The sequence below is a fragment of the Struthio camelus genome, chromosome 7 (genome assembly GCF_040807025.1).
Source record: "Struthio camelus isolate bStrCam1 chromosome 7, bStrCam1.hap1, whole genome shotgun sequence".
Taxonomy (NCBI): domain Eukaryota; kingdom Metazoa; phylum Chordata; class Aves; order Struthioniformes; family Struthionidae; genus Struthio; species Struthio camelus.
The window spans coordinates 27391581-27412557 of record NC_090948.1 but is presented as its reverse complement, the minus strand read 5'-3'; the positions used below and the strand labels follow the sequence as shown (position 1 = coordinate 27412557).

The 20977-nt window shown below is 35.7% G+C and overlaps 1 protein-coding gene across 20 annotated transcripts in view; it reads left to right on the top strand.

The window, feature by feature from the left end:
- Positions 1 to 20977, top strand: part of KCNMA1 (potassium calcium-activated channel subfamily M alpha 1) — a 527317-nt gene that overhangs the window by 326690 nt on the left and 179650 nt on the right. For all 20 annotated transcript variants that reach the window (XM_068950515.1, XM_009672399.2, XM_068950513.1 and 17 more), the window contains one exon: positions 17395 to 17470. In XM_068950515.1, coding sequence (XP_068806616.1) covers positions 17395 to 17470 — 76 coding nt within the window. The remainder of the gene's footprint in view (positions 1 to 17394; positions 17471 to 20977) is intronic.

Genomic DNA, 20977 nt, shown 5'->3' with positions numbered 1-20977 from the left:
CGAATTGTAAGTGCTACCAGGGAGTTTTGACCAAATCGTAAATCATTGTAGTTCTCGCATGATGGCCTCAAATATTTTGATGGAATTACAGGCGTTTCAAGCACAGATACGTTGCATTTAATTTTCAGTCCCATATAATAATTTGTATACAGAGTCAGTTGGTCTGCTTTTTAGAAAGCAAAGCCATAAAAGCATGCCTTTTTGGGATTGTGTTGTGTTTTATATGTGTGTGTATGTGGATGGATATCAACTTGCAACAGTGCTTCATTCCTCCTCTGTCTGTTGCTTGATCCACTATTCAATTTTACACTTTCAGTACTCAGGGATGCTATGCATTGTATCATATGAGATGTAGAGAAGGAAAATTTGGGATATGGAGAAAAGTGTTGCTCTAGCTACGTTATGTAAGGTTTTTTCTGAGCTTGCGTAGGATATTTTTACCATCCAGTAGAGGTTCATACTGTTAAGTCAAGAAGAAAAAGTATTGCCATATCTTTCATGATTTGCCACTTGTTTCACATTGATTTTTGAACCCTTAAGGATCTCTAGTACTTCTACATTTAAAGAGCCTACACTCACATTAGGCAGGGCTTATTCCTGATTCACTGCTTGCCCCCTAACATTTTACATTAATTAACCTTGGCCTCACCTGCAGCAGTGTTTAGTCTCATACTATCTCAAATTTTAAATAATAAAAAAAAAGCACAGCAGAAAAAATAAATATATCAGGTCCATAAATGCAAGGGCATTTCTCTGCATCACAAAGGTGTCTCTGAAGTTATTGACTTCTCCATAACAACTTGTACTGCAGTGCTGTACCTGACAACTTGCCAGAAAGTCTTTACTAATAAAGCAAATGATGCTTAGAGGGCAGGGTTTGCTTGTTCTTTAGATCTCAGTGATTTTGAATCTTTCTACTGGTTTTCTCAGCTTTTTCCATTCAGGAAGCTTTTTAATATGGAGCTCTGTTAAATTAGCTGTAATTAAGATTTGGAATGCCCTCTTTTCATTCTGGCATCTAGTTTTTAATTCTTTTTGAACAAATCACAGTGCATTTGCAGATGTTATATAGGCTTATATTAATTATGAAACATTTTTGTCTGTGAATTGAAGTACCAATCTTACTTCTTTGATGTGATAGCTATAAAGGGGTACATAGCCCAAGAATTTGATTTTCTTGGTGTTTTGCATTCAAATTATCTAGGCTCATCTTGTCTTCAAAATTGCACAGGCATTCTGCTCAAAACATGGTTTCTTATAAAATCTTCCTTCCTATTACTTCAGGTCAGAAGCAGAAATATTGGATAGGCAGGCTATTTGACTTTATCAGCTGTTCTCTTTGGTGCTAGTACAAATACAGCAGATGACAGATAAAGATGAAAAACAGCTTAATGCTCCTATTAATTAAAAGCATTTCAACTTAGAAAAATGACCTTTTCTAAATAAGTACTATTTTTTATGTAAAGTATTCTGATTATTTTCTAAACCTGTTTTTCTTGTTTTGTTCGCAGTTCATTTATACAGGGAAAGTGTTTTTGTAAATCAGCTTCTACAGAGTAAAGCAGATGAAAGTGTGCTGCACAGGGAGAGGTCTAATACGCAGCATTTTCTTCAGCGTTCTCCTATAAGCAGTGCTGGTTCTATTAAAAATAATATTTTAGCAGCACTCTATGGAAGTTTAGCTGAAATTAACTGGCCATTTACTATTTAAAGTGTCAAGTTGCTCTGCAAGAGGTTTTGTGTTGAAGTTACAATGTCTGAAGATGATAATCTGTATAGTAAAAAGGAAAATCTTGTGGTCCCTCACAAACAAACATGACTGAGAGCAAAATACTTAGTCTACTGCATTATAAGGTTTATAATGTACTCACATCTCTCCAGTGGCTATTTCTGCATTATCCCTCCAGTTATTCAGCTGCTCAGTATAAACAGACTAGCAGTTTTTGTTATCTTCTCAACTGCTGGTTTTGTTTTTCTTTAATCAGCTCCTTACTGCACAGAACATTTTTCTTCAGAACTGCACATGTGAGTTCTTATTGATGTATATGCTCATGCTGTACTACTGAGTGAAAGTGCAAGTATACAACAGTTGCGCTTTCATCCAGCAGCCACTGCCAATCTCCTCTATCGTCACTGGAGCCCCTTGGTCATGATATGTTCAGTGTCATGTGCAACAGTTTTGTGTATTATCATCATATGTATTCTAGAAGTAGAATAAATAATTTCAGGTGATGCTAGACTTGACATGCATATCCTCATAAGCTAGCAGAAGGGCCTTTATCACTAGGTGCTAGTTGTAATTTTAGTGACAGAGTATGTGATTTACACCGTGTGCTGATGTCAGAGTGCATATTATTTTCACGTTCTATCAGTTTGCTAACCGTTAATTAACTCTGAGGGGGAATGCTTTTATGTAATATCCATTTTTCTGGAATGAGTCAAGTGAGTCAGTGAAGTTTCAAGGATATATTGCCTCCTCAGCCTTGTGACACTAGGAGAAATAATCACAATGGGATTAATATAAAATCTTAATACCATTCAAATTGATTTTCTTTCTGCCTTTTTCACAACCTTCGTATTTAATCTTCTTCCTGAATTCAGCCTTTGAAATCCTTTCCATCCAACTTCTGTTGCAGCTATTGAAATTCAAAATCCTATCGGTGTTCTTGCCAGGACTATATCACATAAAGGCTGCTGTAGGTAATAGTTATGATGATACTTAAAAATTCACTTTTTATTTAAGTACATAAATGACTAATTATGTAACAAAATAAATATATAATTAAAATTGCATATTAATTAGCTACATTTAAATATTAAAATTTGTGTGGAATAAACAGAATTCTAAATAATATTTAAACAAAATGTATATGTATATTTATACATAATTATATCATAAAATTATATGAGATACATTGAAGTATACGTAATTGTGTTTTTAGCGGTGGCTAGATATGTGGTTGGGGCAATGATAACTTAAAAAAGAGTGAGGTTTATAATGGTTAGTTGGCAGACGATGTATCATGATGGAGTGGCAATCAATGGACATCTGATTCACTACACATTATAAAATATTATAAATATAAAGTCAAACGAAGTGGGATCATTTGCAAAGGAAATGGTCTGATTCTTGCTTTTATTATCTGTTAAATTCCTAAATTCTATTAAATTCCTTATTAACACTGAGTTCTTATGCTTGCCTTCCCCTCCTCTTTTTTTTTTTTTTTTTTAACCTGTTAGGGGCAAAATGGGGATAACAACACTGTAAAAGTAAGGATATGTAGAAGAAGAAGAAACAATATAGGTTCTTCTGGATTGTCTCATGCTCACTCCTGCTTTTGGAAATCCATCTGTAGAAGATGGTGTGCAAGTGTATGGAAGATGGATGGCTTGCAACAAAAGAAATATGTTGTCATCAACGAAAATAGCAAATGATGCATGCATATTTAGAAGGGTGCCTTCTAGGAAAACATTGGAATTGGACTTTCTTCTAGACACACATTCTGATCTAGTCTAAATTCTCACTGTCTATTATTAGTTGCCTGGTAATTTATATTAAGTAAGTCATCTGGTTTATTCAAGTCTTTCTGTGCACCAGAAACTCCCTGGGAATTGGCATTTCAGCAGGCAGATCAGTCTTTTTCCATCTGAAATGAGTTTGAAGAGAGAAGCCTTAAATGCTGCTCCCTTTGTTGGACTTACTCTTGATTCAGCCTTAATGCTGAATTGAAACTTCTGGTCCTCGTACCTTGGTTTTAAACACAATGCAACACTAAATGGATTAAGACCACTTTTCAATACTGATATGGGGTGAAATAAGAGATACTGTTGAATGGTGTATGAATCTGTGTGACAGCTATATCCTAAAACACAGTGAAAACATCATTATCTTTGCCTTTCATGCAATTTCATACCTAAATCGTTATTCTGACAGTTGCTATGAAATATTCTGTTTGTTGTTACAGTAAAAACTTATACCATGCACAACGGATCATCTTCATTGGTGAGGAAAAGGGTGTCGCTCCTCTTTGACAGGGATAAATGTGTTATGAAGTGTTTGACATACGTTTGGTCAGAAAACTGGAAGGCTTTTCGTGCTTGGCTCATAATCATGTATACTATTTTGTAAGGGTATCATTTTCATAATCTGTTTTTCATAACTAAACATTTCCTATTTGCTCAGTTCAAAGGCCAAAGAAGATTTTCCATGGCCGAGATGCAGAATATCATGCAAGATGATTAGAACAGAAATACTTGGATCTTTTTTATGTCTTATTTCATAGTATGCTCATTGTTTCTTTGGTAGTTATGGTCTGTGCCTTGTGACTCACAGGAACAAAGACAGGCAGAACTGCAGCTCTGATTTTTAAAACAACGTCCTGCAGCATGAGTCAGGCTTTAGATCTGGCCTTTGTCCTTCCTTTGCCTTTGTTCTTATCATTCACTCCTGCCCTCTGGTTACAGCCTCTCAGAATAGCATATTCCTGATTTAGGGCAATTTGTTCCTAATGAATGCCAGGGAAAATTGTACAGGATGCTGACTTGTCATTTCTTCATTACCTTAAACTACTTTATACTATGTTGTAATGGGCACTTTAAAAAACAGACTCCAAATGCCCAACCTTCAGTGCCATGTCTCTGCAAGGTTAGCTCACTGAGATTTCAAGGGCTGTCTTGATTTTAGTTACATCATTAATAAACTGTCCTATTAGTTTATTCTCCAAATGTAAAAAGAACATCTTTTGCATATTCTTTGAATATAGACTTCAATGTCTAGAAAGGATGGCACAACTTTAGGTAGAAAAATAAGAGATCAGTATATTCTCTTTCTTCATCTTAGCTCTTTTTTCCCTGAGGTAAGTAGGAATATATATATTTTTAACCTTCCCTTCACATTTCGTTTAAAATGACTTCACCATCAGTCTGATGGGATAATGCTTCCTTTACAAAGTAGGCTGACTGCCACATAAAACAGACTTCTTTGGCTTTCTGTAAAGATCTACTGTTCGTCCACTCTTGAATGTGATATAGTCATTGCCTGAAATGGTGTAAGCTAAAGCCAGTTTTATATTTAGGGATAAAGTACCAAAGGTTGTTTATGTATGCAGTGACCCTGTTTCTGTTGTTGTTAGTGCTAAGCTTTCTGAAAGTGATTTAACATCCTAAGACTTTGTCTGAGACTGAAGGATAATAAATAAATAATGCAACTACATGCACTTCTTCAGGAATTCAAGTTTGGATTGTAGTTTTACCTTCTTAATCATCTAGTGTGATTATTGAGGATTAAGTGCTTGGCAGAATGGATGCTACGTCATTGTGTCTACGCATAGAGGGCGCTACAAAACTGTGTGGAAAAGGTAGTTGTTGGCCAGGTGTTGGAATAGCTTTTACAGACACAGTAGGTTTGTTTTGTTTCATTTTGTTTTCCTGTGAGTAGTGCTTTTATGCTTTTTGGAAGAGGGCCAATGAAAACTTTTAGGACTGTTTCTTTAGGGTAACTTATGCATTAGCGGACAATAATTTGATATCTGCTTTAACCCAACGCATTGGATATCGATACCAAGGAGCTGCTTTTCCCGTGACCTCTTGCAGGATGGTATTAACAACTGACCGGTTCCTGCACAGCTAAGGCTAAGACAGAGTTCAGCTACTGAGAAGGTCTTACTTCTTCTGCATGTTTGAGACTGACAGTTTCACATTTAGATGGACTTTGAAAGGAAGTTGCCATTTAAAGGAGCAATACTTCCAGAAGTACATCAGTCAATTTTTATGGCAAGTTCAGGGAGGGTCATGGAGTGATATTCTCTGAGGACGTGGTTCTGTTGAAAATGTGGAAAGCTTCACTTTTAACATCTCTGCAATGGCCTTGGGTTCCCTCAAGGTACAATAGTTTGTAATAAGTCATCCTAGAGCTCTTTAGAACATGGCCACTGTGGTAGGATGAATGTTGAGTAGTTTGGAGGAAAGGCTGTGCAGCAGGTTGCACACGTCTCTGGTGTTTCTGGCAATACAAAAAGTTTAGGAGTTTTAAGCTTACCTCAGTCCTGGAGACTTTTTCGGCTGTGTCCTCCACAGTTCTGGATAGGGAAGAACCCCTGGAAATAGTGCCATTTTCATAACAGCATCATCTTTATTTGCTTAATCCAGCTCCAGACTTTCACTCACATGCTGGTATCAGCTAGATAATGGGATATCTGAAAGGTACCTTTCTTCACAGCTGAAGACAAAAATAATGTAGCCTACAGAAAACATATTTCTAGAATCCCAGTTTTTCATTTAACATGAAAAATTTGGCCTAATAACCTCTAAAATTGTACAGGAGCAATAAAGGTAACTTTTATATGACCAACATCCAACTCAAAGGGAAGCCATATATATTGAATCACTGAGTATAATATAAATAGCATAATATAGATCTAGATAAAAAGCCCGAGATTGTTCCAAATTGTTCCAAAGTGCTATAGCCACGTTAGCATGGTGACCGCTCTAAGCTGATATGTTAGCCTGAAGAGTGTACTATGTTAGTATGGCTATTTTGGTTTTGGAGCCCAAGCAAAGGTATGTATCTCTCCACAGCGCTGTGTTGTACTGCGTTATGTCCAGTAACTTTGCACAATAGTATTACCTGGTATTATATTTGGTATTCTGTGATCCAAAGAACAGTTCAGTGCTGGTGACTTCTGAATGGACTAGAGTGCCTATTGCCCATCTTAAATTATGCTCTCTTTATAGGATAGATTGCACTTCTTAAAAATAAGTAATAACAAAGTGGTGACCCAGTTGCTTAAAATTTTTCTAACCTAACAGTCGCCTTGTGCTGCTTCCAATTAATATTCTTGGAGTAAAAGATTGCTGCTTAAGTATGATCTACCTTCCATCAGTGAGGAAATACAGTGAATGATTTTCCAAGGTACTGCATACAGGCTGGGCGTTAAGCGGGTATTCTTATGTGTAATGTTTCTCTGAAATGCTAAAATTTGACTTACTGTCTGTAGTCGTTGATGTTGCCATATGTTGTCTCATTTATTTTGTTTAAACTGCTATCCAATAAATGTTCCATTGATTTTTCAGTGTATTCAGGTCTGTAGGATTTATAAAATAAATAAATAAATAAATAAATTGGCGTATTCATTGAGATTTTAGTTCTACAGGTCTTTATTTTCTTTGAAGACTTTTTTAAAAATACAAGCAACAAAAATATGGCATTATTTCATCTCCCTGAATGTGATGCTACTTATTGTGTGTTCAGCCTCAAACATACCTCATGAAATTTGACTAGCTGTTCACCTGATTATTTTAGAACTGAGAATGAAATAGGTTTATGTTTCTCAAGTGATCAGACGTAACTGAAGAAACTTGTTTTTTTTCTAACCCTATGCTCTTGTGATGCAAAGATGAGAACTAAATAACATATGCAGGGTCACTCTGTGCATGAATATAACAATTGAGATTGAAATTCAGAAAATTCTTGCATTCATTCCTTGGGTTAGTTTGCTTCTCTGTATTGCCCACGGACAATCAATTCAATACTAAAGCAGGCATTTTCTGTCTGATCTGTGCAGTAATCATTAACCCTGCTGAGTGAATTGGCGAGTGCTGAATCTGGAGAGAACAGGACCACCTCACCCACTGAATTCCCATCACGGATGCACACAATACTCATAACAAGTTGGCCATGGGAAAATTGCAGGATTTGGTCAGATGCTTACTAAGCTACTCATAATTTAATTCACTGTTTGACTAGATAATGATCCTGTGAGGTAAATAATTATGTTCCTCCAAGCACTGCTTAATGTTCCTTTTAATCAAAGCAATTTAAATTTGTTGTTGGAATTGACCTTGAGGATGTTGGCTTCATTGCACCCTGTTTAGGAGAGATAATATAGATGGTCGAGAAGATAACTACTGCTGCTGAAAACAGCGAACTGTCTTGTATAATCAGATTGAAGAGCAAATTGCAAAAACTATCCCATTGGAAAACAGAAGCCTCTGCTTAGGGAGGGATGAAAGTAATGCAAACATCTTTGTGCAGCCCTGTTTGTGGTTGAACACTGCTGCTCAGCATGTTATGTCATCATTCTGCTGCTGATGAAATTCAGATTCAGATTTTCAACTTGTGGATCAGATTTATTTTAGATTTATTTCCGCTTTTTATCATTCAGTTAATGTTTCTGATTTTCCTGTATGCAAGAGCAGCAAGTGCATTGAAACAAAAAGGATGAAAGCCAATAAAAATCCTCTGTGCCAGGGAGCTGGGAGAGTTAAAAAAGTACTATCAAAATCATTAACACCAAAGTATGTTATGTAAATGAAATGAAAAAGCTTGCTATTGCTATTTATTTCTGAGGTACTGACCTGCTTTAGAGATGTTCAAGGCTCAGAAGGCAACTGGATTCTACAACCAAACATTTGCTATACTAAATATAAAATATTCTAATGATAGGTTTAAAATTGGATAATAAGAAGATTGTAATACTGTTCAAGATGAAATACAAGAAGGAAGAAAAATGTTATCCCTTGCATGGTAGAAAGTAAATAGGATGTTCTTTCAGTTTGAATAGTACAAGATGTGATTAGTAGCACAGTTAAGTACTACCTCTTTAAAATCCTTTCTATTTGAGAGAAATGATTCAAATGCCCGCAGATATTTTATGTATATGTCTTTATGCATATGTATAGAGGCAAACACTATTCTCACTAGACTGAATGAAACTTTACTATTGTAACCAGTGGGAAGAGGACCAGGCTGTTTGTAAGAACATACTCTAAAGGTTGCAACATAGAGGAGTCACAGCAGTGACTTGCCTCTGATTCACTCGCTGCATATTACTGAAACTTGAGGTTTGCGTGTGCTGTTCTCCCCGCTTCTAAAACTGGCATTCTCACACTTGAATAACACTTCCAAAATGCTTTGAGATCCTAAGACTGGAGATGCTATACATTTCCTATAAATGCGTGATGCTGTCTGTTTTTATGTCTGCGTTGTATTGCATTCCACATGATATTGATATATTTTTGGTATAAACATCGTTGTGGCTCTTGTGGGGGCAAAAAACAGGAATGATAACCATATTCCTGGAGAAGAAGATAGCTTTTCAAGATGAAGCTTGCGTGTTATGTTCAAAGCAGGAAAGTTGACTAAGAAAGGACGTTGTATACTATGGGAGATAATACCTCACCTCAATTCTATTTTATTGAGTTAGGTTCTCTTTTTCTTTCTTTCTTTTTTTTTTTCCTAATTGAATGAGATGGTATCTGACTAAACAAAATTCCATTTTAATGAGTATTTGCAGAGCAAGTCTGCCTGAGAGAGCAAGTGCACTCTATTCGTTGCACTCTTGTTTTATGACTAAAGATTTTTGTTGTTCTTCAATACTGTAGAGTTGTCATTAACTGGGATTAGATGAAGGGTTGTTGTTTGTTGTTTTTTTTTTTTTATTTCATCTGGGATAAACTGTGTAAGAGTTGACTGATTATGTGACCTCTGCCTTCTGCATACTAGCTTTAACCAGCAGACGGATGATGTAAAAATATCAAAGAAAAAATATACCAAAAATGTCCTTTATGTATGTGATCTAAATCAACTATATTCTTTACAAGAGTACCAGTTCAATCCAAGTGAAGGGCGTCGCTTTTGTGGATTTTGGGTTGGCAGATGTCGTTCTTCGGTGTATCTGAAAGAAGCTTATGTGCTAATATCCGGATAGAAGATGGCTTTTAAGCTCTAGTACATCACAGATCAGAGCAGCATCTGCACTGCCTGCCTGTCTGCTTCTGTGATCTATGTTTTGTCTATCTACTTGGTGATACTCTTAGTGATTTTGGGAGGCTGAGTTTTGTATTTGAATTTATTCTGTTTGTTTCATGCTAACAGAAATGGATTAGACTATGCTGAGTTATCTTTTTGGAAGCATATAAAGGTAAACTTTGCATTATCCTGTGTCCAGTAAAATAAACCTGCTTCCAAAGAAAAAACTCTCAGCCATCTCTCCACATTGATTCTGAATTAGAAAAAAAAAAGAAGGGGAAATATTTGGCTATCTTTGCTGTTGGTGCATGTTGTGACTGAAGACAGGACCATAATACTTTTTATGCTCAGTGTTGCTGAAGCTGAAGATACCTAGTCATGATTCCCAGCAAGATTTTAGTCTACCACAACCCTTCTGGGGGCACACGTACAGCGACTTATAAAAGTACTAGAAGGCGTAAAAAGTCTCTTGGAGAATTGTTCCAAAATGGATATCGTATCAAAGCTGGACATAGTGTCCCTGAGAAGGAAGAGCAGCATACTTTTCGAAACTCCTTGGTGTCTTGTTATAGGGTTGGTTCCTACTGGGGTAAGGTTCATCTCTAACTTTAAACATTTTCTTCAGAACTGTAGTTTGTAATTCTATCTGTGGTTCTAGTGTTGTTATTTTCTGCAAAGATATTATATTTAATTTTTTAACTTCAAAATACTGCTACAGGATTTCAGCTACCTTATAGGAAAGATACCTTCCCAAATTCCCAAGATGTAATATGCCTGTATCTCTGATATCTCATTAAAGGGGTCCAGTGTTCTAAAATCAAATAATCTGTTTTTTACTGAAGTATGGGGTGTAATATTCTGCAGTAGTGATGTTCTTAAGAAATTATTTAGGTTATTTTAAAAACTACTGTAATTATTTCAGCAGGTGTAAATGTAGACTAAATAGATGTGCAGCAGAGAGGCTTATTAAAGATGATTTGATATAGTGCTGTTTGAAAGGTTTTAGTATACAACCTATGTAGATTATGAACCTGATGCAATTTTAATCTTCTGGGTCATAGGTTATTTATTTTTTCATGCTATGTACTGTTTTCCCCTGTTTGTTCACTTGCATAATCTATTATGCAGGGAATCTATTATGCAGTAGGCAGGGAAATATATCGGAAGATTTTGGGTTTATTTAGACTGTGTTGCTTCCAAGGAAGGACAGATTCTGTACCTCCCATCCTGTTTCTTTTCGTCTTCCATGTTAGTGGAAGTGCTTCCATGTTTGAACTGTTACTTTCAAACCTGCCCTGTCCACTCCTGGGAGTGGAATCCCAGGTTGCTCTGCTGAGCTGTGGGAAAGCATTCAGGACGGGGTGATTTTTCATCCTTATAGTCATCTCTTCATTACGTATGTCTCAGGAAAGGTTAAAACTGATTTCCAAAAGATGGATTCTTGTTTATTCAATCTTTAGTAAACTATATGGTCTCAATCAAATACAGGGTAGCAATAGCTATTGATAGGTTTGATTAGTAATGAAATAATTCACTGATTATTCAGTTTATTAAAGTGATTCTTGTATTACTACTCTAGATGCTCAAATAATGCAAGTATCTTAAGATGAGTAAAAAGACTATTTGGGAATATTTAGACCATGGGTGGACTGGTGATTTAATATGTTGTAATAACATGCTTTGAAAAGAAAAAAATATTCAGGAAAGAAATTAATTTAAAAGAATTTGAAGAAATAGTTCAGTTGAAGTGCTCTTGGGTAAATGGTTTGTGAAGAATAGAAACAAATTCAAAAATCCCTTCAAAATCCCTGGAGATATGGATTAAATCCTTATCCCGATACTTTTGGATATGCTATTGACAGAGACAACAACACATGGAAAGAAGGAAGGGGTCATATATTTCCTTAATGAAAAATAATATCATGCTTGATCCCGCAAGCATACAAGAAAACTCTATTCTGCTAGCTTAACCGATCTCACATAGAATAAGAAAATATCCCAATTCCTGTTTCTGTTTTCTAGACTGTATTTAAGAACAGGTAATAATTTAGTTGTGATTTCCTTCTCTTCCATTTTATAGATTTACAATTGCAGATATGCTGGGGTTTGTAACCGATGGGTAATCCCGATTGCTGCTGCACAGTAATCTGGTTGAAACCATCAATTCAGTAGAAAGACTGCAAAACTGCCTGACAAGCAGGAAAATACCATATTCAAGCAACTTTTAGGCTTGTACTGCAGAATAAAGCTTTTTTTCTTTGTTTTTTGGTGTAAACTTCATAGGGAAAACTACTTTCTACTCTTAATTTTAGTGTCACTAGCACTTAGTATATCAGTCATAATTTATGTTGTTATTCTATTTTAAAGCATCCATCTACTGGGTCCTTAGTAAAGATTCAGAAAGCAGTTGGTGAAGGGTATTTTCACCTCACCTAACGGAAATAAATTAGAATGTAGAGAAATGAATAAAAATACCTGTATTGTATTCTGGATTCAGCCCAGTATTTCAACACCATAGTATATTATTTCATATTGCACAAATCATTGACTTATGTAATATTTAAAACTGATTTCAGGTTTCCTTGGGTATGTGGCCTCTCTTAGTTGCCTTTCAAAATTGGCCTTAAGGCTGACTCATTTTTTCATATCCAAATTCAGAGTAAGGAATTTCAAAAAGTTGGCAAGTGATCTCTGAGAGACAGGCTTTTTTTTTTACATATTCCAAGTTGAACAGTCAGAATCAATAGATATTTCTGAAAATATGGGTTGCTGTGTGTTTTTTCCTCGTTAGTAGAAATATTTAATATTTTCTGGTAGCTTAAACTTAGTACTTACCTTTTGGTGGTTATCTGCCTTTATAAATATATGCATTATGCAAATAAATGTTTTTGAAACAAGTCAGATCCCATAAGAAAATTCCAATATAGAACATGTTGCCAAGAAAAAGGTGAGTGATGTGCTGGAGGCAAGAGGGTGAGTTTTCCTGGAGCGTTCCGTTCAGCAGTTCCCTTAATTAATTTAGCAGACAGGATCCCATTAAACGTCAAAATTAGAATGGACTTTACTGAAGTACGTATGAAATTGACCGTACCTCAACTATTAATTATATTGTTTAAATACAAAATTGTTTTGCATTTATTTCATATTAAAAGTAATAGTTTTTCCCCACATGAGTAGAGTGTATTTCCAAATATTGCCCAGGAAAGAGAGATGCATGCATTCTCTCAGTAGGTGTAGAGCTGACAGAGCTTTGGGAAAATGAGTGGAATTTTTAATAGTGTTCCTATTACAGAATTTTGATTACTGTTCTTGATGCATAAACAAATTTCATAAATTTCTAATCCCCTTGAGTTGATGAGACTGAAAGAGAGAATGTCAGGGAGCATTATGTTACTTGTTGCATGTAGTTAATTTTCAGAGCTGGGCCGCTCTTTATGGACCTTTTGTCAATAACTACTCCTAAGTTAGACTCATCAGAAATTAAACCAAGTTAAACAGAAAAGACTTTGATTTTTGTGTGGATTCATAGTAAGGTAACATGAAGCGTGAGTACCTATCGAATAATTTAGGCCTTTTTTATTTTGACAGAAGTCTCAGTGCAACAGGCTTCTTGATGTGAAGGTTACTGTATCAGTTTACAGATGCATGTATGATTGCAGGTACACTTTGGCATGTCGTTAATACTAGCACCAGAATGAAGTGTTCTTTGGACTTTTCCTCAAGAAAAAAATATTCAGTTCATTCATCATCCTCCTGTAAAATACAAGATGGTACTGATAATCATATATTTAGGGGCAAAGTCATTTCATCTGCGTTTTATGCTCACAGTTTATTCCCAGCTACTGCTTTTTGCAGTCTATTTGAAGAATAAGGCTGAAACCCCTGAGCTGACTGCAGTCTTTCAAAATGCACATAATTTACTGCAGAGGACAGTCAACGCTGTCAAGTGCTTTAGAGAGCCAAATACTTACATACAAAGATGATGCCTCTTATGTCTTTCACAATTAGCTTTGAAACATAGTTATTCAAGAACGGGAATTCCCCTTTTCTCTTTGTTTGAATTCAACTAGTATCAGTGGATGATGCTAAAAGGCTGCACGAGGTCTTCAAACAGTATAACCTACTGGAGAGAGGTGCACATTGTGCAGTGTAGTTTGCCCCTACTCTACTTAATGTAGAGTTATTTTGACTGAGTGACTCTTCACTGTAATAGTTATGGGGGAATAAACACTGCAGTGATCTCAGGTGTAGTGGCTTTCACTTGCAAACCGGAAATGAACCAACATTTGCATGCTTAGCCCTTGAGAGCAAGGTGGTATGAGTACATGGAAACAGGGCTATTCCATCCTATCATCTGCAGCTCTCACTACCGTAGTCCAATCCTTTTATCCTTTTTGTTCAGACCAGTTGTCACAGCTCTTTTTTACGCTCTTCTGGAATACCTATTTGTTATGAATATTGCTGATTTTCCTACCTGAAACAGGCTTCTTCCCTGCTGAACTTATCAGCCTTTCGGCCTTGTTTGCAAACTGCATTTCTTACCATGGCCAGCACTGAGAATGCTATTCCCAGCCTCAGCTTGTTTCCTACTGAGACAGGTTCTCCTTGTCTCTGAAAGTACTATCAGTCAGTGCCAAATGGATTTTAAAGCCCTCAGTTGACTGGATTTTTTACTGAAGGGAATTACAAAACTCAGAAGGGAGCCGGTAGTTTCATTACTATAACCAGTACCCTGACACTCCATCTCACTGAGACTTCACTGTATAACTGAGGCAGACTGTAGTCCTTGTTCAGCACTTGGGCAGGAGCAGTGACCATCAGGGCAAACAAAAGTGTTTCCTGCAGTAATTTTTCTGCCGATGAATTTTATTCGGTGTAATGTCTATACATAGCTCGAGAAGAATATAATTTTAATGGACATTGAAAATACCTGAAGTTCATCATTTTTACAAGCTTCAAAGGTGTATTAACATGAAGTGTTTTCAAGTCTGTCTCATATACATACTCATTTGACAGAGGACTTTTTTGAACAATGAAAAATATCTTTTGTAATAAATATTAAAAAATCAATATTTCTAACATGTCCAGTTTTCTCCAAAAACTAATGAAGCATGAAAATGTTTTCTATAAGATATGAAGAAGTAGCATCAGATAGGATAATGGTAATGGTCTGTGAAGTTTCTGATATCTCATCTAGAGGACCTGCCCTTTCCTAGTTCCTTTTCATAGGGTTTACGTCTTGTAATGTCTTGATTCCATGAGCTGCATGGGAACAAATTCCTATGAAATGTTCTGTTGCTGCTAGTGTGATGGAACTCCCGGAGTATTTGCAAGACAGGAAATGCAGAAAATCATATAAAGCAGCATGGGTAAAGGAACCTAATAACAAAATTGTTCAGATCTTGAAAAGGGTGGAATACTGAAAGGAGTTCTTATGCCATTGTGATAAAGACAACTTTAACTTTCATCTCATTTTTATTCTTCATATTTGAACCGCACAGAGCAGGTGATACGCTGAGGTTTCTGAAGATCAAAATTTGACCCTTTCTCTGTAAGAATTGCTTTAGCTATAAAACACAGTCCCACAAGTGATGTCCCAGACAAGATACAGAGGTTAGAAGGTGATTCCATACAGGGCAGTTCTGTCTGCGGAACAAGTAAGCTGGCCCTCTGCTTGCTTTTTTAAATGTTGGTCTCTGTAGGAAATTTTTTAAAAGTAGTGTAGGCAGTAGCAAATGCAGAACTTCATCTGTAATAATTTTCTTCAGCAAAGAATACACTGAAACCACACTCTCCTTTGTATGTCGTTCGGTGTTTCAGCACTTAAAGTATACCCTAGGTATTGTAAGTGTTTGGAAATAGAAGTTTTATTGTTAAATATGTTTTTCCGCATTGCAACAGGTAACTCAGCCTTCTCATTAACTTCTCATCGAACGCTGTGCAACACATTTGAAATGAGGGGTTTTTTTTCCCACCAGTAGTTTCTGAAAAAGTTCCTAGGGAGTGGAGTGAGGGAGGTGGCTGGACGGAACGGAGCTGAGAAGAGCCAGACTTCTTCCACATCCCTGCCCTAGCCACCTCTCTTTTGGAAGGGGAATAAGTAGGAACTGTGGGAACTGCTGCAAGTGGAGCAGAGATGCATCTCCCACAGTTTGAGAGCTGTGATCCTAAATGCTCAACCTCTATTTGCAAATGGATGTGAAGTGTAGAATTAAGCATCATTTTGTTGCTTTTTTTTCTAGATACCACCTCTACTTTTCAAGTGATTAATGCTCAGAGTTCCCCAATGAGCCATTCATTTAAAAAGAAACTTTATATCCATTTAGTACACAGACAGGAGTAATTTTTTACTTTATTAGGGCTACTTATGAGCCTTAACAGGAGTAAAAATCTTATTTATCAACTTTCCTAGAATATTACAGAAATTAAGCCTTGATTCAGCATGCATCTTGCTACATGCAGCTCTGCTTGTGTAGAGAACTTCTGGACTCTAGTGAGATGAGGCAGCTGTGCACGTGTTTGTTTGCCAGGATCACTCTTTACTTAAGTCTCTAGAAATAAAAAGTGTTTTGTATCACTGAAAGTGGGTAAAATAAACATCAATAAAGAGGATATATGAGATGAAGCTGCCCTGGATCAAACCCTAATGGTCACAATGCCATGTTGCACAATTTTTATGTAACTGTTGGCTCTACTGTTTACTAAAAATTATCCTCAAAGCCTTCCATTTAATTTTATAAGCTGTGTATATGTATAATATGTAACACTTTATTCATGTGCTGAAGATCTGCAGCAAAATTATTTACTGTCAGCATAAGCATCTCTTAATAATTTAAGCCCTTAATCTTTTATGGTATTTTCTCTTGCGTGTGTACTATCTATCTCCTCTCCTTCTGTATGACTGGCTGACTTTGCAGTTGTCTGGGAACTTCTATTCAGGCAACCTGATTTCAACACAAAAACATTGTTTCTTCATAGAAGTCTTTATGTCTTTAGTAGCTAGAATGTAATCTCTTACTATTTTAGCCTGATGGAAAGAGTCACAGTAGATCTGTAATTTTTAAGAGAGATTATGTGGTTCTTCTGTTCTCCTGCCTGAGTTTTTGAAAATTAGGGTGGGGATAAGGGAGCATTATTGCAATAAAAGATTTTACGTCATTAAGGTTTACCAATTTAATCAGGCATATCCACAGTCTAGTTTATCCAGGCTATCAGATCTCCTGTCCATAATCTGTTATTTTTCACTAAGCAAAGTGGGAGCTTGGAGGACTGAGGAGTTTCAGATCTGTATGTATCTTTGACAGTCTGGAAGAAAAGGACATGTGTACCAGCACTGCCAGCTGAACATCAGTGAGGTTTTTTCTCCCTTAGCTTTCAGCTCGTATTTCTCCTCCTGTGGTGTCCTATGTAGACTAAGGCTTTCTGGTAGGGTACTTCAGCTATTAAAGAAATAATTTTGAAATAATTTGAAAAGGACGTGGTCAGGATCTTCGAACCATTAAGTATGGAAGAACACTTCAAAGGTATTTGACGTTTTGTGTGCTACTTATATTGATTTCATTGATCGCTGTCCTTGTGAATCAGATGTTGTTATTATAATCTGGATTATTTACTAATTTGATTTTTTTATTTATTTTTATATACAGGCTTAAGATTTTTAAGAGCCCTTAGACTGATACAGTTTTCAGAAATTTTGCAGTTTCTGAATATCCTTAAAACAAGGTAAGAGTTTTACGTGCCCTTTCTTTATGTTCTGAGTAGTAGCGCTGGTGACAGAATGTAAATTGCTTAGGTCTCTGGTCCTACTAATATATGATTTTCTATTCTCAAAAAAACTATTTGCTCTTTTCTTTAAAGCTTTTTCTGCTAATGAAAGATTTATCAATTTAAGCATCCCTTTTCATATGATGAGTAGATATTTTATTTGATAAATTTTTACACCTGAAATATCTGAGTGAGACTGAGTGCTGTATGAATTACAGAGCTCTGCATTGATTAAATATTCCTTCTTTCTGCATTATCAGTCAATACTCTGTTGCCTTGGAAAAAACCAGAAATTACAATTCATTCAGCATAAAAGTATTTTGAGACATAATCATAGTGGCTCTGTCTCAGTCTATTTGAACAGAACATCATTCTTCACACATGAAAAACATATTAAAAAGTAATTTTACACTCAGCTACCTTTGTATTGTGTTCATTGTCATTGCATTCCTTTAAAATAACATTTAAAATATTCCACATAACTTTCTTGCTTTCACTGAGTCTATGTGGTATTTGTGGAGAAGAAGCAGTAGGTGCTACAGTACATTCATCACTTTGAACTAAAAAAAAAAAACAAAACTTTACAATGCCTCGCAGTTGCAGAGGTTTTGTCTTTTATCACTCCCTAAAATACCTCTACTGGAAGTACCCAACTTCCAATATTTATTTCTCAGTTACTGTGAGCTCAGTTCCATTCTAAAATCCTTTACTCTCTCTCTCCCCCATCATTCTCAAGTTGAAGATGTATGTGTGAGGGTTTTATATGCCAGTAACTCCAGTGACTTGCTACATTAATTAGGAGTGATGAACAAATAGATCCTTGAGATGTGTACAGACTTGTGGTATACAGCTATTTCCTTCAGCCCTCAGCCTTAAAACTATTCTGCTTGCTATAAAACTCTCACATCACCTGCCTTTAGCTTTGTGACTGAAAGAAATGCAGTTCTTGTCAAGTAAAGAAGTTACTATATGTACATGTAAGAAAAATACAACCCAGAAACTTGGAATACTATCAGTTCAATAAGGAAGGAGAATAATTTTAAAGGTGCTCAAGAGTATCTGATAAATTTGCATTACAACACAAAAAACAACCTCACTACAAATCATGGTAGTCAGTGGAAGAATTCCACAAACTCAGAGGATTTTGGATCAATGTTTTTTTTTTTTAAAAAAAAAAAAAAACCTTGAAGTATGATGGATTTATAAACTTCCAGTTCTGTAAATGAAGGGATACTGCATTAACCACATTCGTATTATTCAAAGCTGGCTTATTCAAGATTGACCTGTTTCTTCAAATTAACATTTCTGGTGCTAAAATTTATTCTCAGATATCATCATCTCTGTAATTATTCATGTCAATGTTCAAGCATCTATAAATCCCAAATTCTGATTATTGGAAAGCTTGTAAAGCAGAGCTTGCTTACATGACTGTCTGTCAGTTTTACTCAGCTGATTAACCCCTAGCAGTTTGTCACTACACTATTTGTTTAATTTAAAAACCATCAGTAACTGAAAATGATTTTGCATGTCCCTCCTTGTTCTTAGTCCTGGACTATGCCAGAGAGCAGATGCCTCTGCCTATCTTAACTTAGTACACTTGAAATAAGTAATTTGGAGTACTGTTGATGTCCACAAACTCTCATTTTGTAAAATTAATGAGTCAAACTACAACATAATGTTGACCTGAGAACAACCGTGTTTTTTATTTATTGTCTTACGTGAATTTAACTTCCAAAAAGTGATATGACTAACTATGGTGAGAAATATTCATACTTTCAGCATCTTGACTATTATCACCAACAAGACCTATTTAGCATGGATGTTCCATGTGGTGGGTACGTGTTTGGTGTTACAGTAGCAAAGTAATATTTTATTGGGAGTTTCTACTTCTGTATTATTAATCTTTTTGAGAAAAACATAAATGCAAGGTGCTGAGCACTTGTGGTTAAAGGACTATCTTTTAGCAGTTCTGCAAGAATTAGAACAGTTAAGTTAGTGCCCTCAATACATTTCTATTTGAATAAATAAAATCCACTTCCCTGAATTCTGTCAGTGATATCAATTACATTCAGTGGTATTCACCACTCTCTAGCTTAAAAAATTATTTTGTATTATATGTTTTTAACCAGCTACTTTGAGGTAATACAGGTGTGTTTGCTTGGGGATGGTTAAAAAATTTCTAATGTTAAGATATTTTAGCATTTCTTGCAATCCACTTTTAAGAAGTTTTCAATATTGTTGTTAATTTGTGTATGTGAAAACAAAGGACTAATGAAAGAACCTGAATTGTTGAACTGAAATAGCAATATTCAGTATATCATTACTAGCTCTGAAATGATAGTATAGAAATAATTAACACTTTGTTTTATTTAAAAATTATGCAAAGAAATAAAGTCCTCTGTTTAAAGTGATATGTGTTCATATGAAAAACAATTATGGAACCAAATCCACTACAGGCATTTCAATGTACTTTGCAGTAATTCTCAGTATCTACTGAAAAGATGAGGAACTGATAGGATATGAAGAGCACTGACGTGTCTTTAATATTTGGTACCATCATAGAAGAAGAAATTCTGTCCTCCTTTTCCTCCCGCCCAGTGAGGGAAAGGATTTACTCTAACCTCTAAATTAAAATTACTGCTGGAAGTAGTGACTGAGATAGAAGGATTAAAGGAAGAAATCCCATTCACAGAGGGGACAGAAAGGCCATTGAAGATGGTAGAATCTAAAGAAGCTAAACACTTCACAAATAGAAACAATGAGAAGACTAGTCAAGTAGAGTGAGGCTGTTAAATAATTATTCAAATGTCTGCAAAAATATTAATTGTATTGGAAAAGAACCTTTAAGGCAAAGCGAAAATTTACAGTAGCCTGTTAAAAACTTATACTCTACCAAAAATCTATTTATTTCCCAAGTTTGATGTTAAATACGTCTTATTCAGATTATTTTTTTCCTGTATTTTAGGAAGTAGAATAGGTTGTGCATTGTTCAGTTGAAATTTCTCTCCTTCCCTTTGCTGTTTTCTAATACATTTCAACAAAACTACAGGAGCTTAGGCAGGGCTCACAGTAAGGGATTTTACACAGATGTTGGAAAGAGCTTAAAGAGCAGGAAAATGTTTGAGAGTAATCCTTCATCTATATTTAGACTCTGGCAGAATTACAAGAGTGTTTCATAGAGGGCAGATAATATACAATTTTTAATAAAGCTCCAAAAATAATATGTACAAAATAAGTCATGTAAATAGTCAAGTGTTAATGACTGCTGTCATTTACTTCTATTACAAGGAATAGGTGACTAGATGATACCTTATTGCATCAGGTGTTTCCTGTCCTAAGTGAAGGATAATATTTAGCCTTTCATAATGGAGCTTTGCATCAGCATGAATGCTACCATTTTGTTTAATCTAAGAACTTATGGGCTATGTCTGAGTGCCATCACCGACAAAATATGAACATTAATCA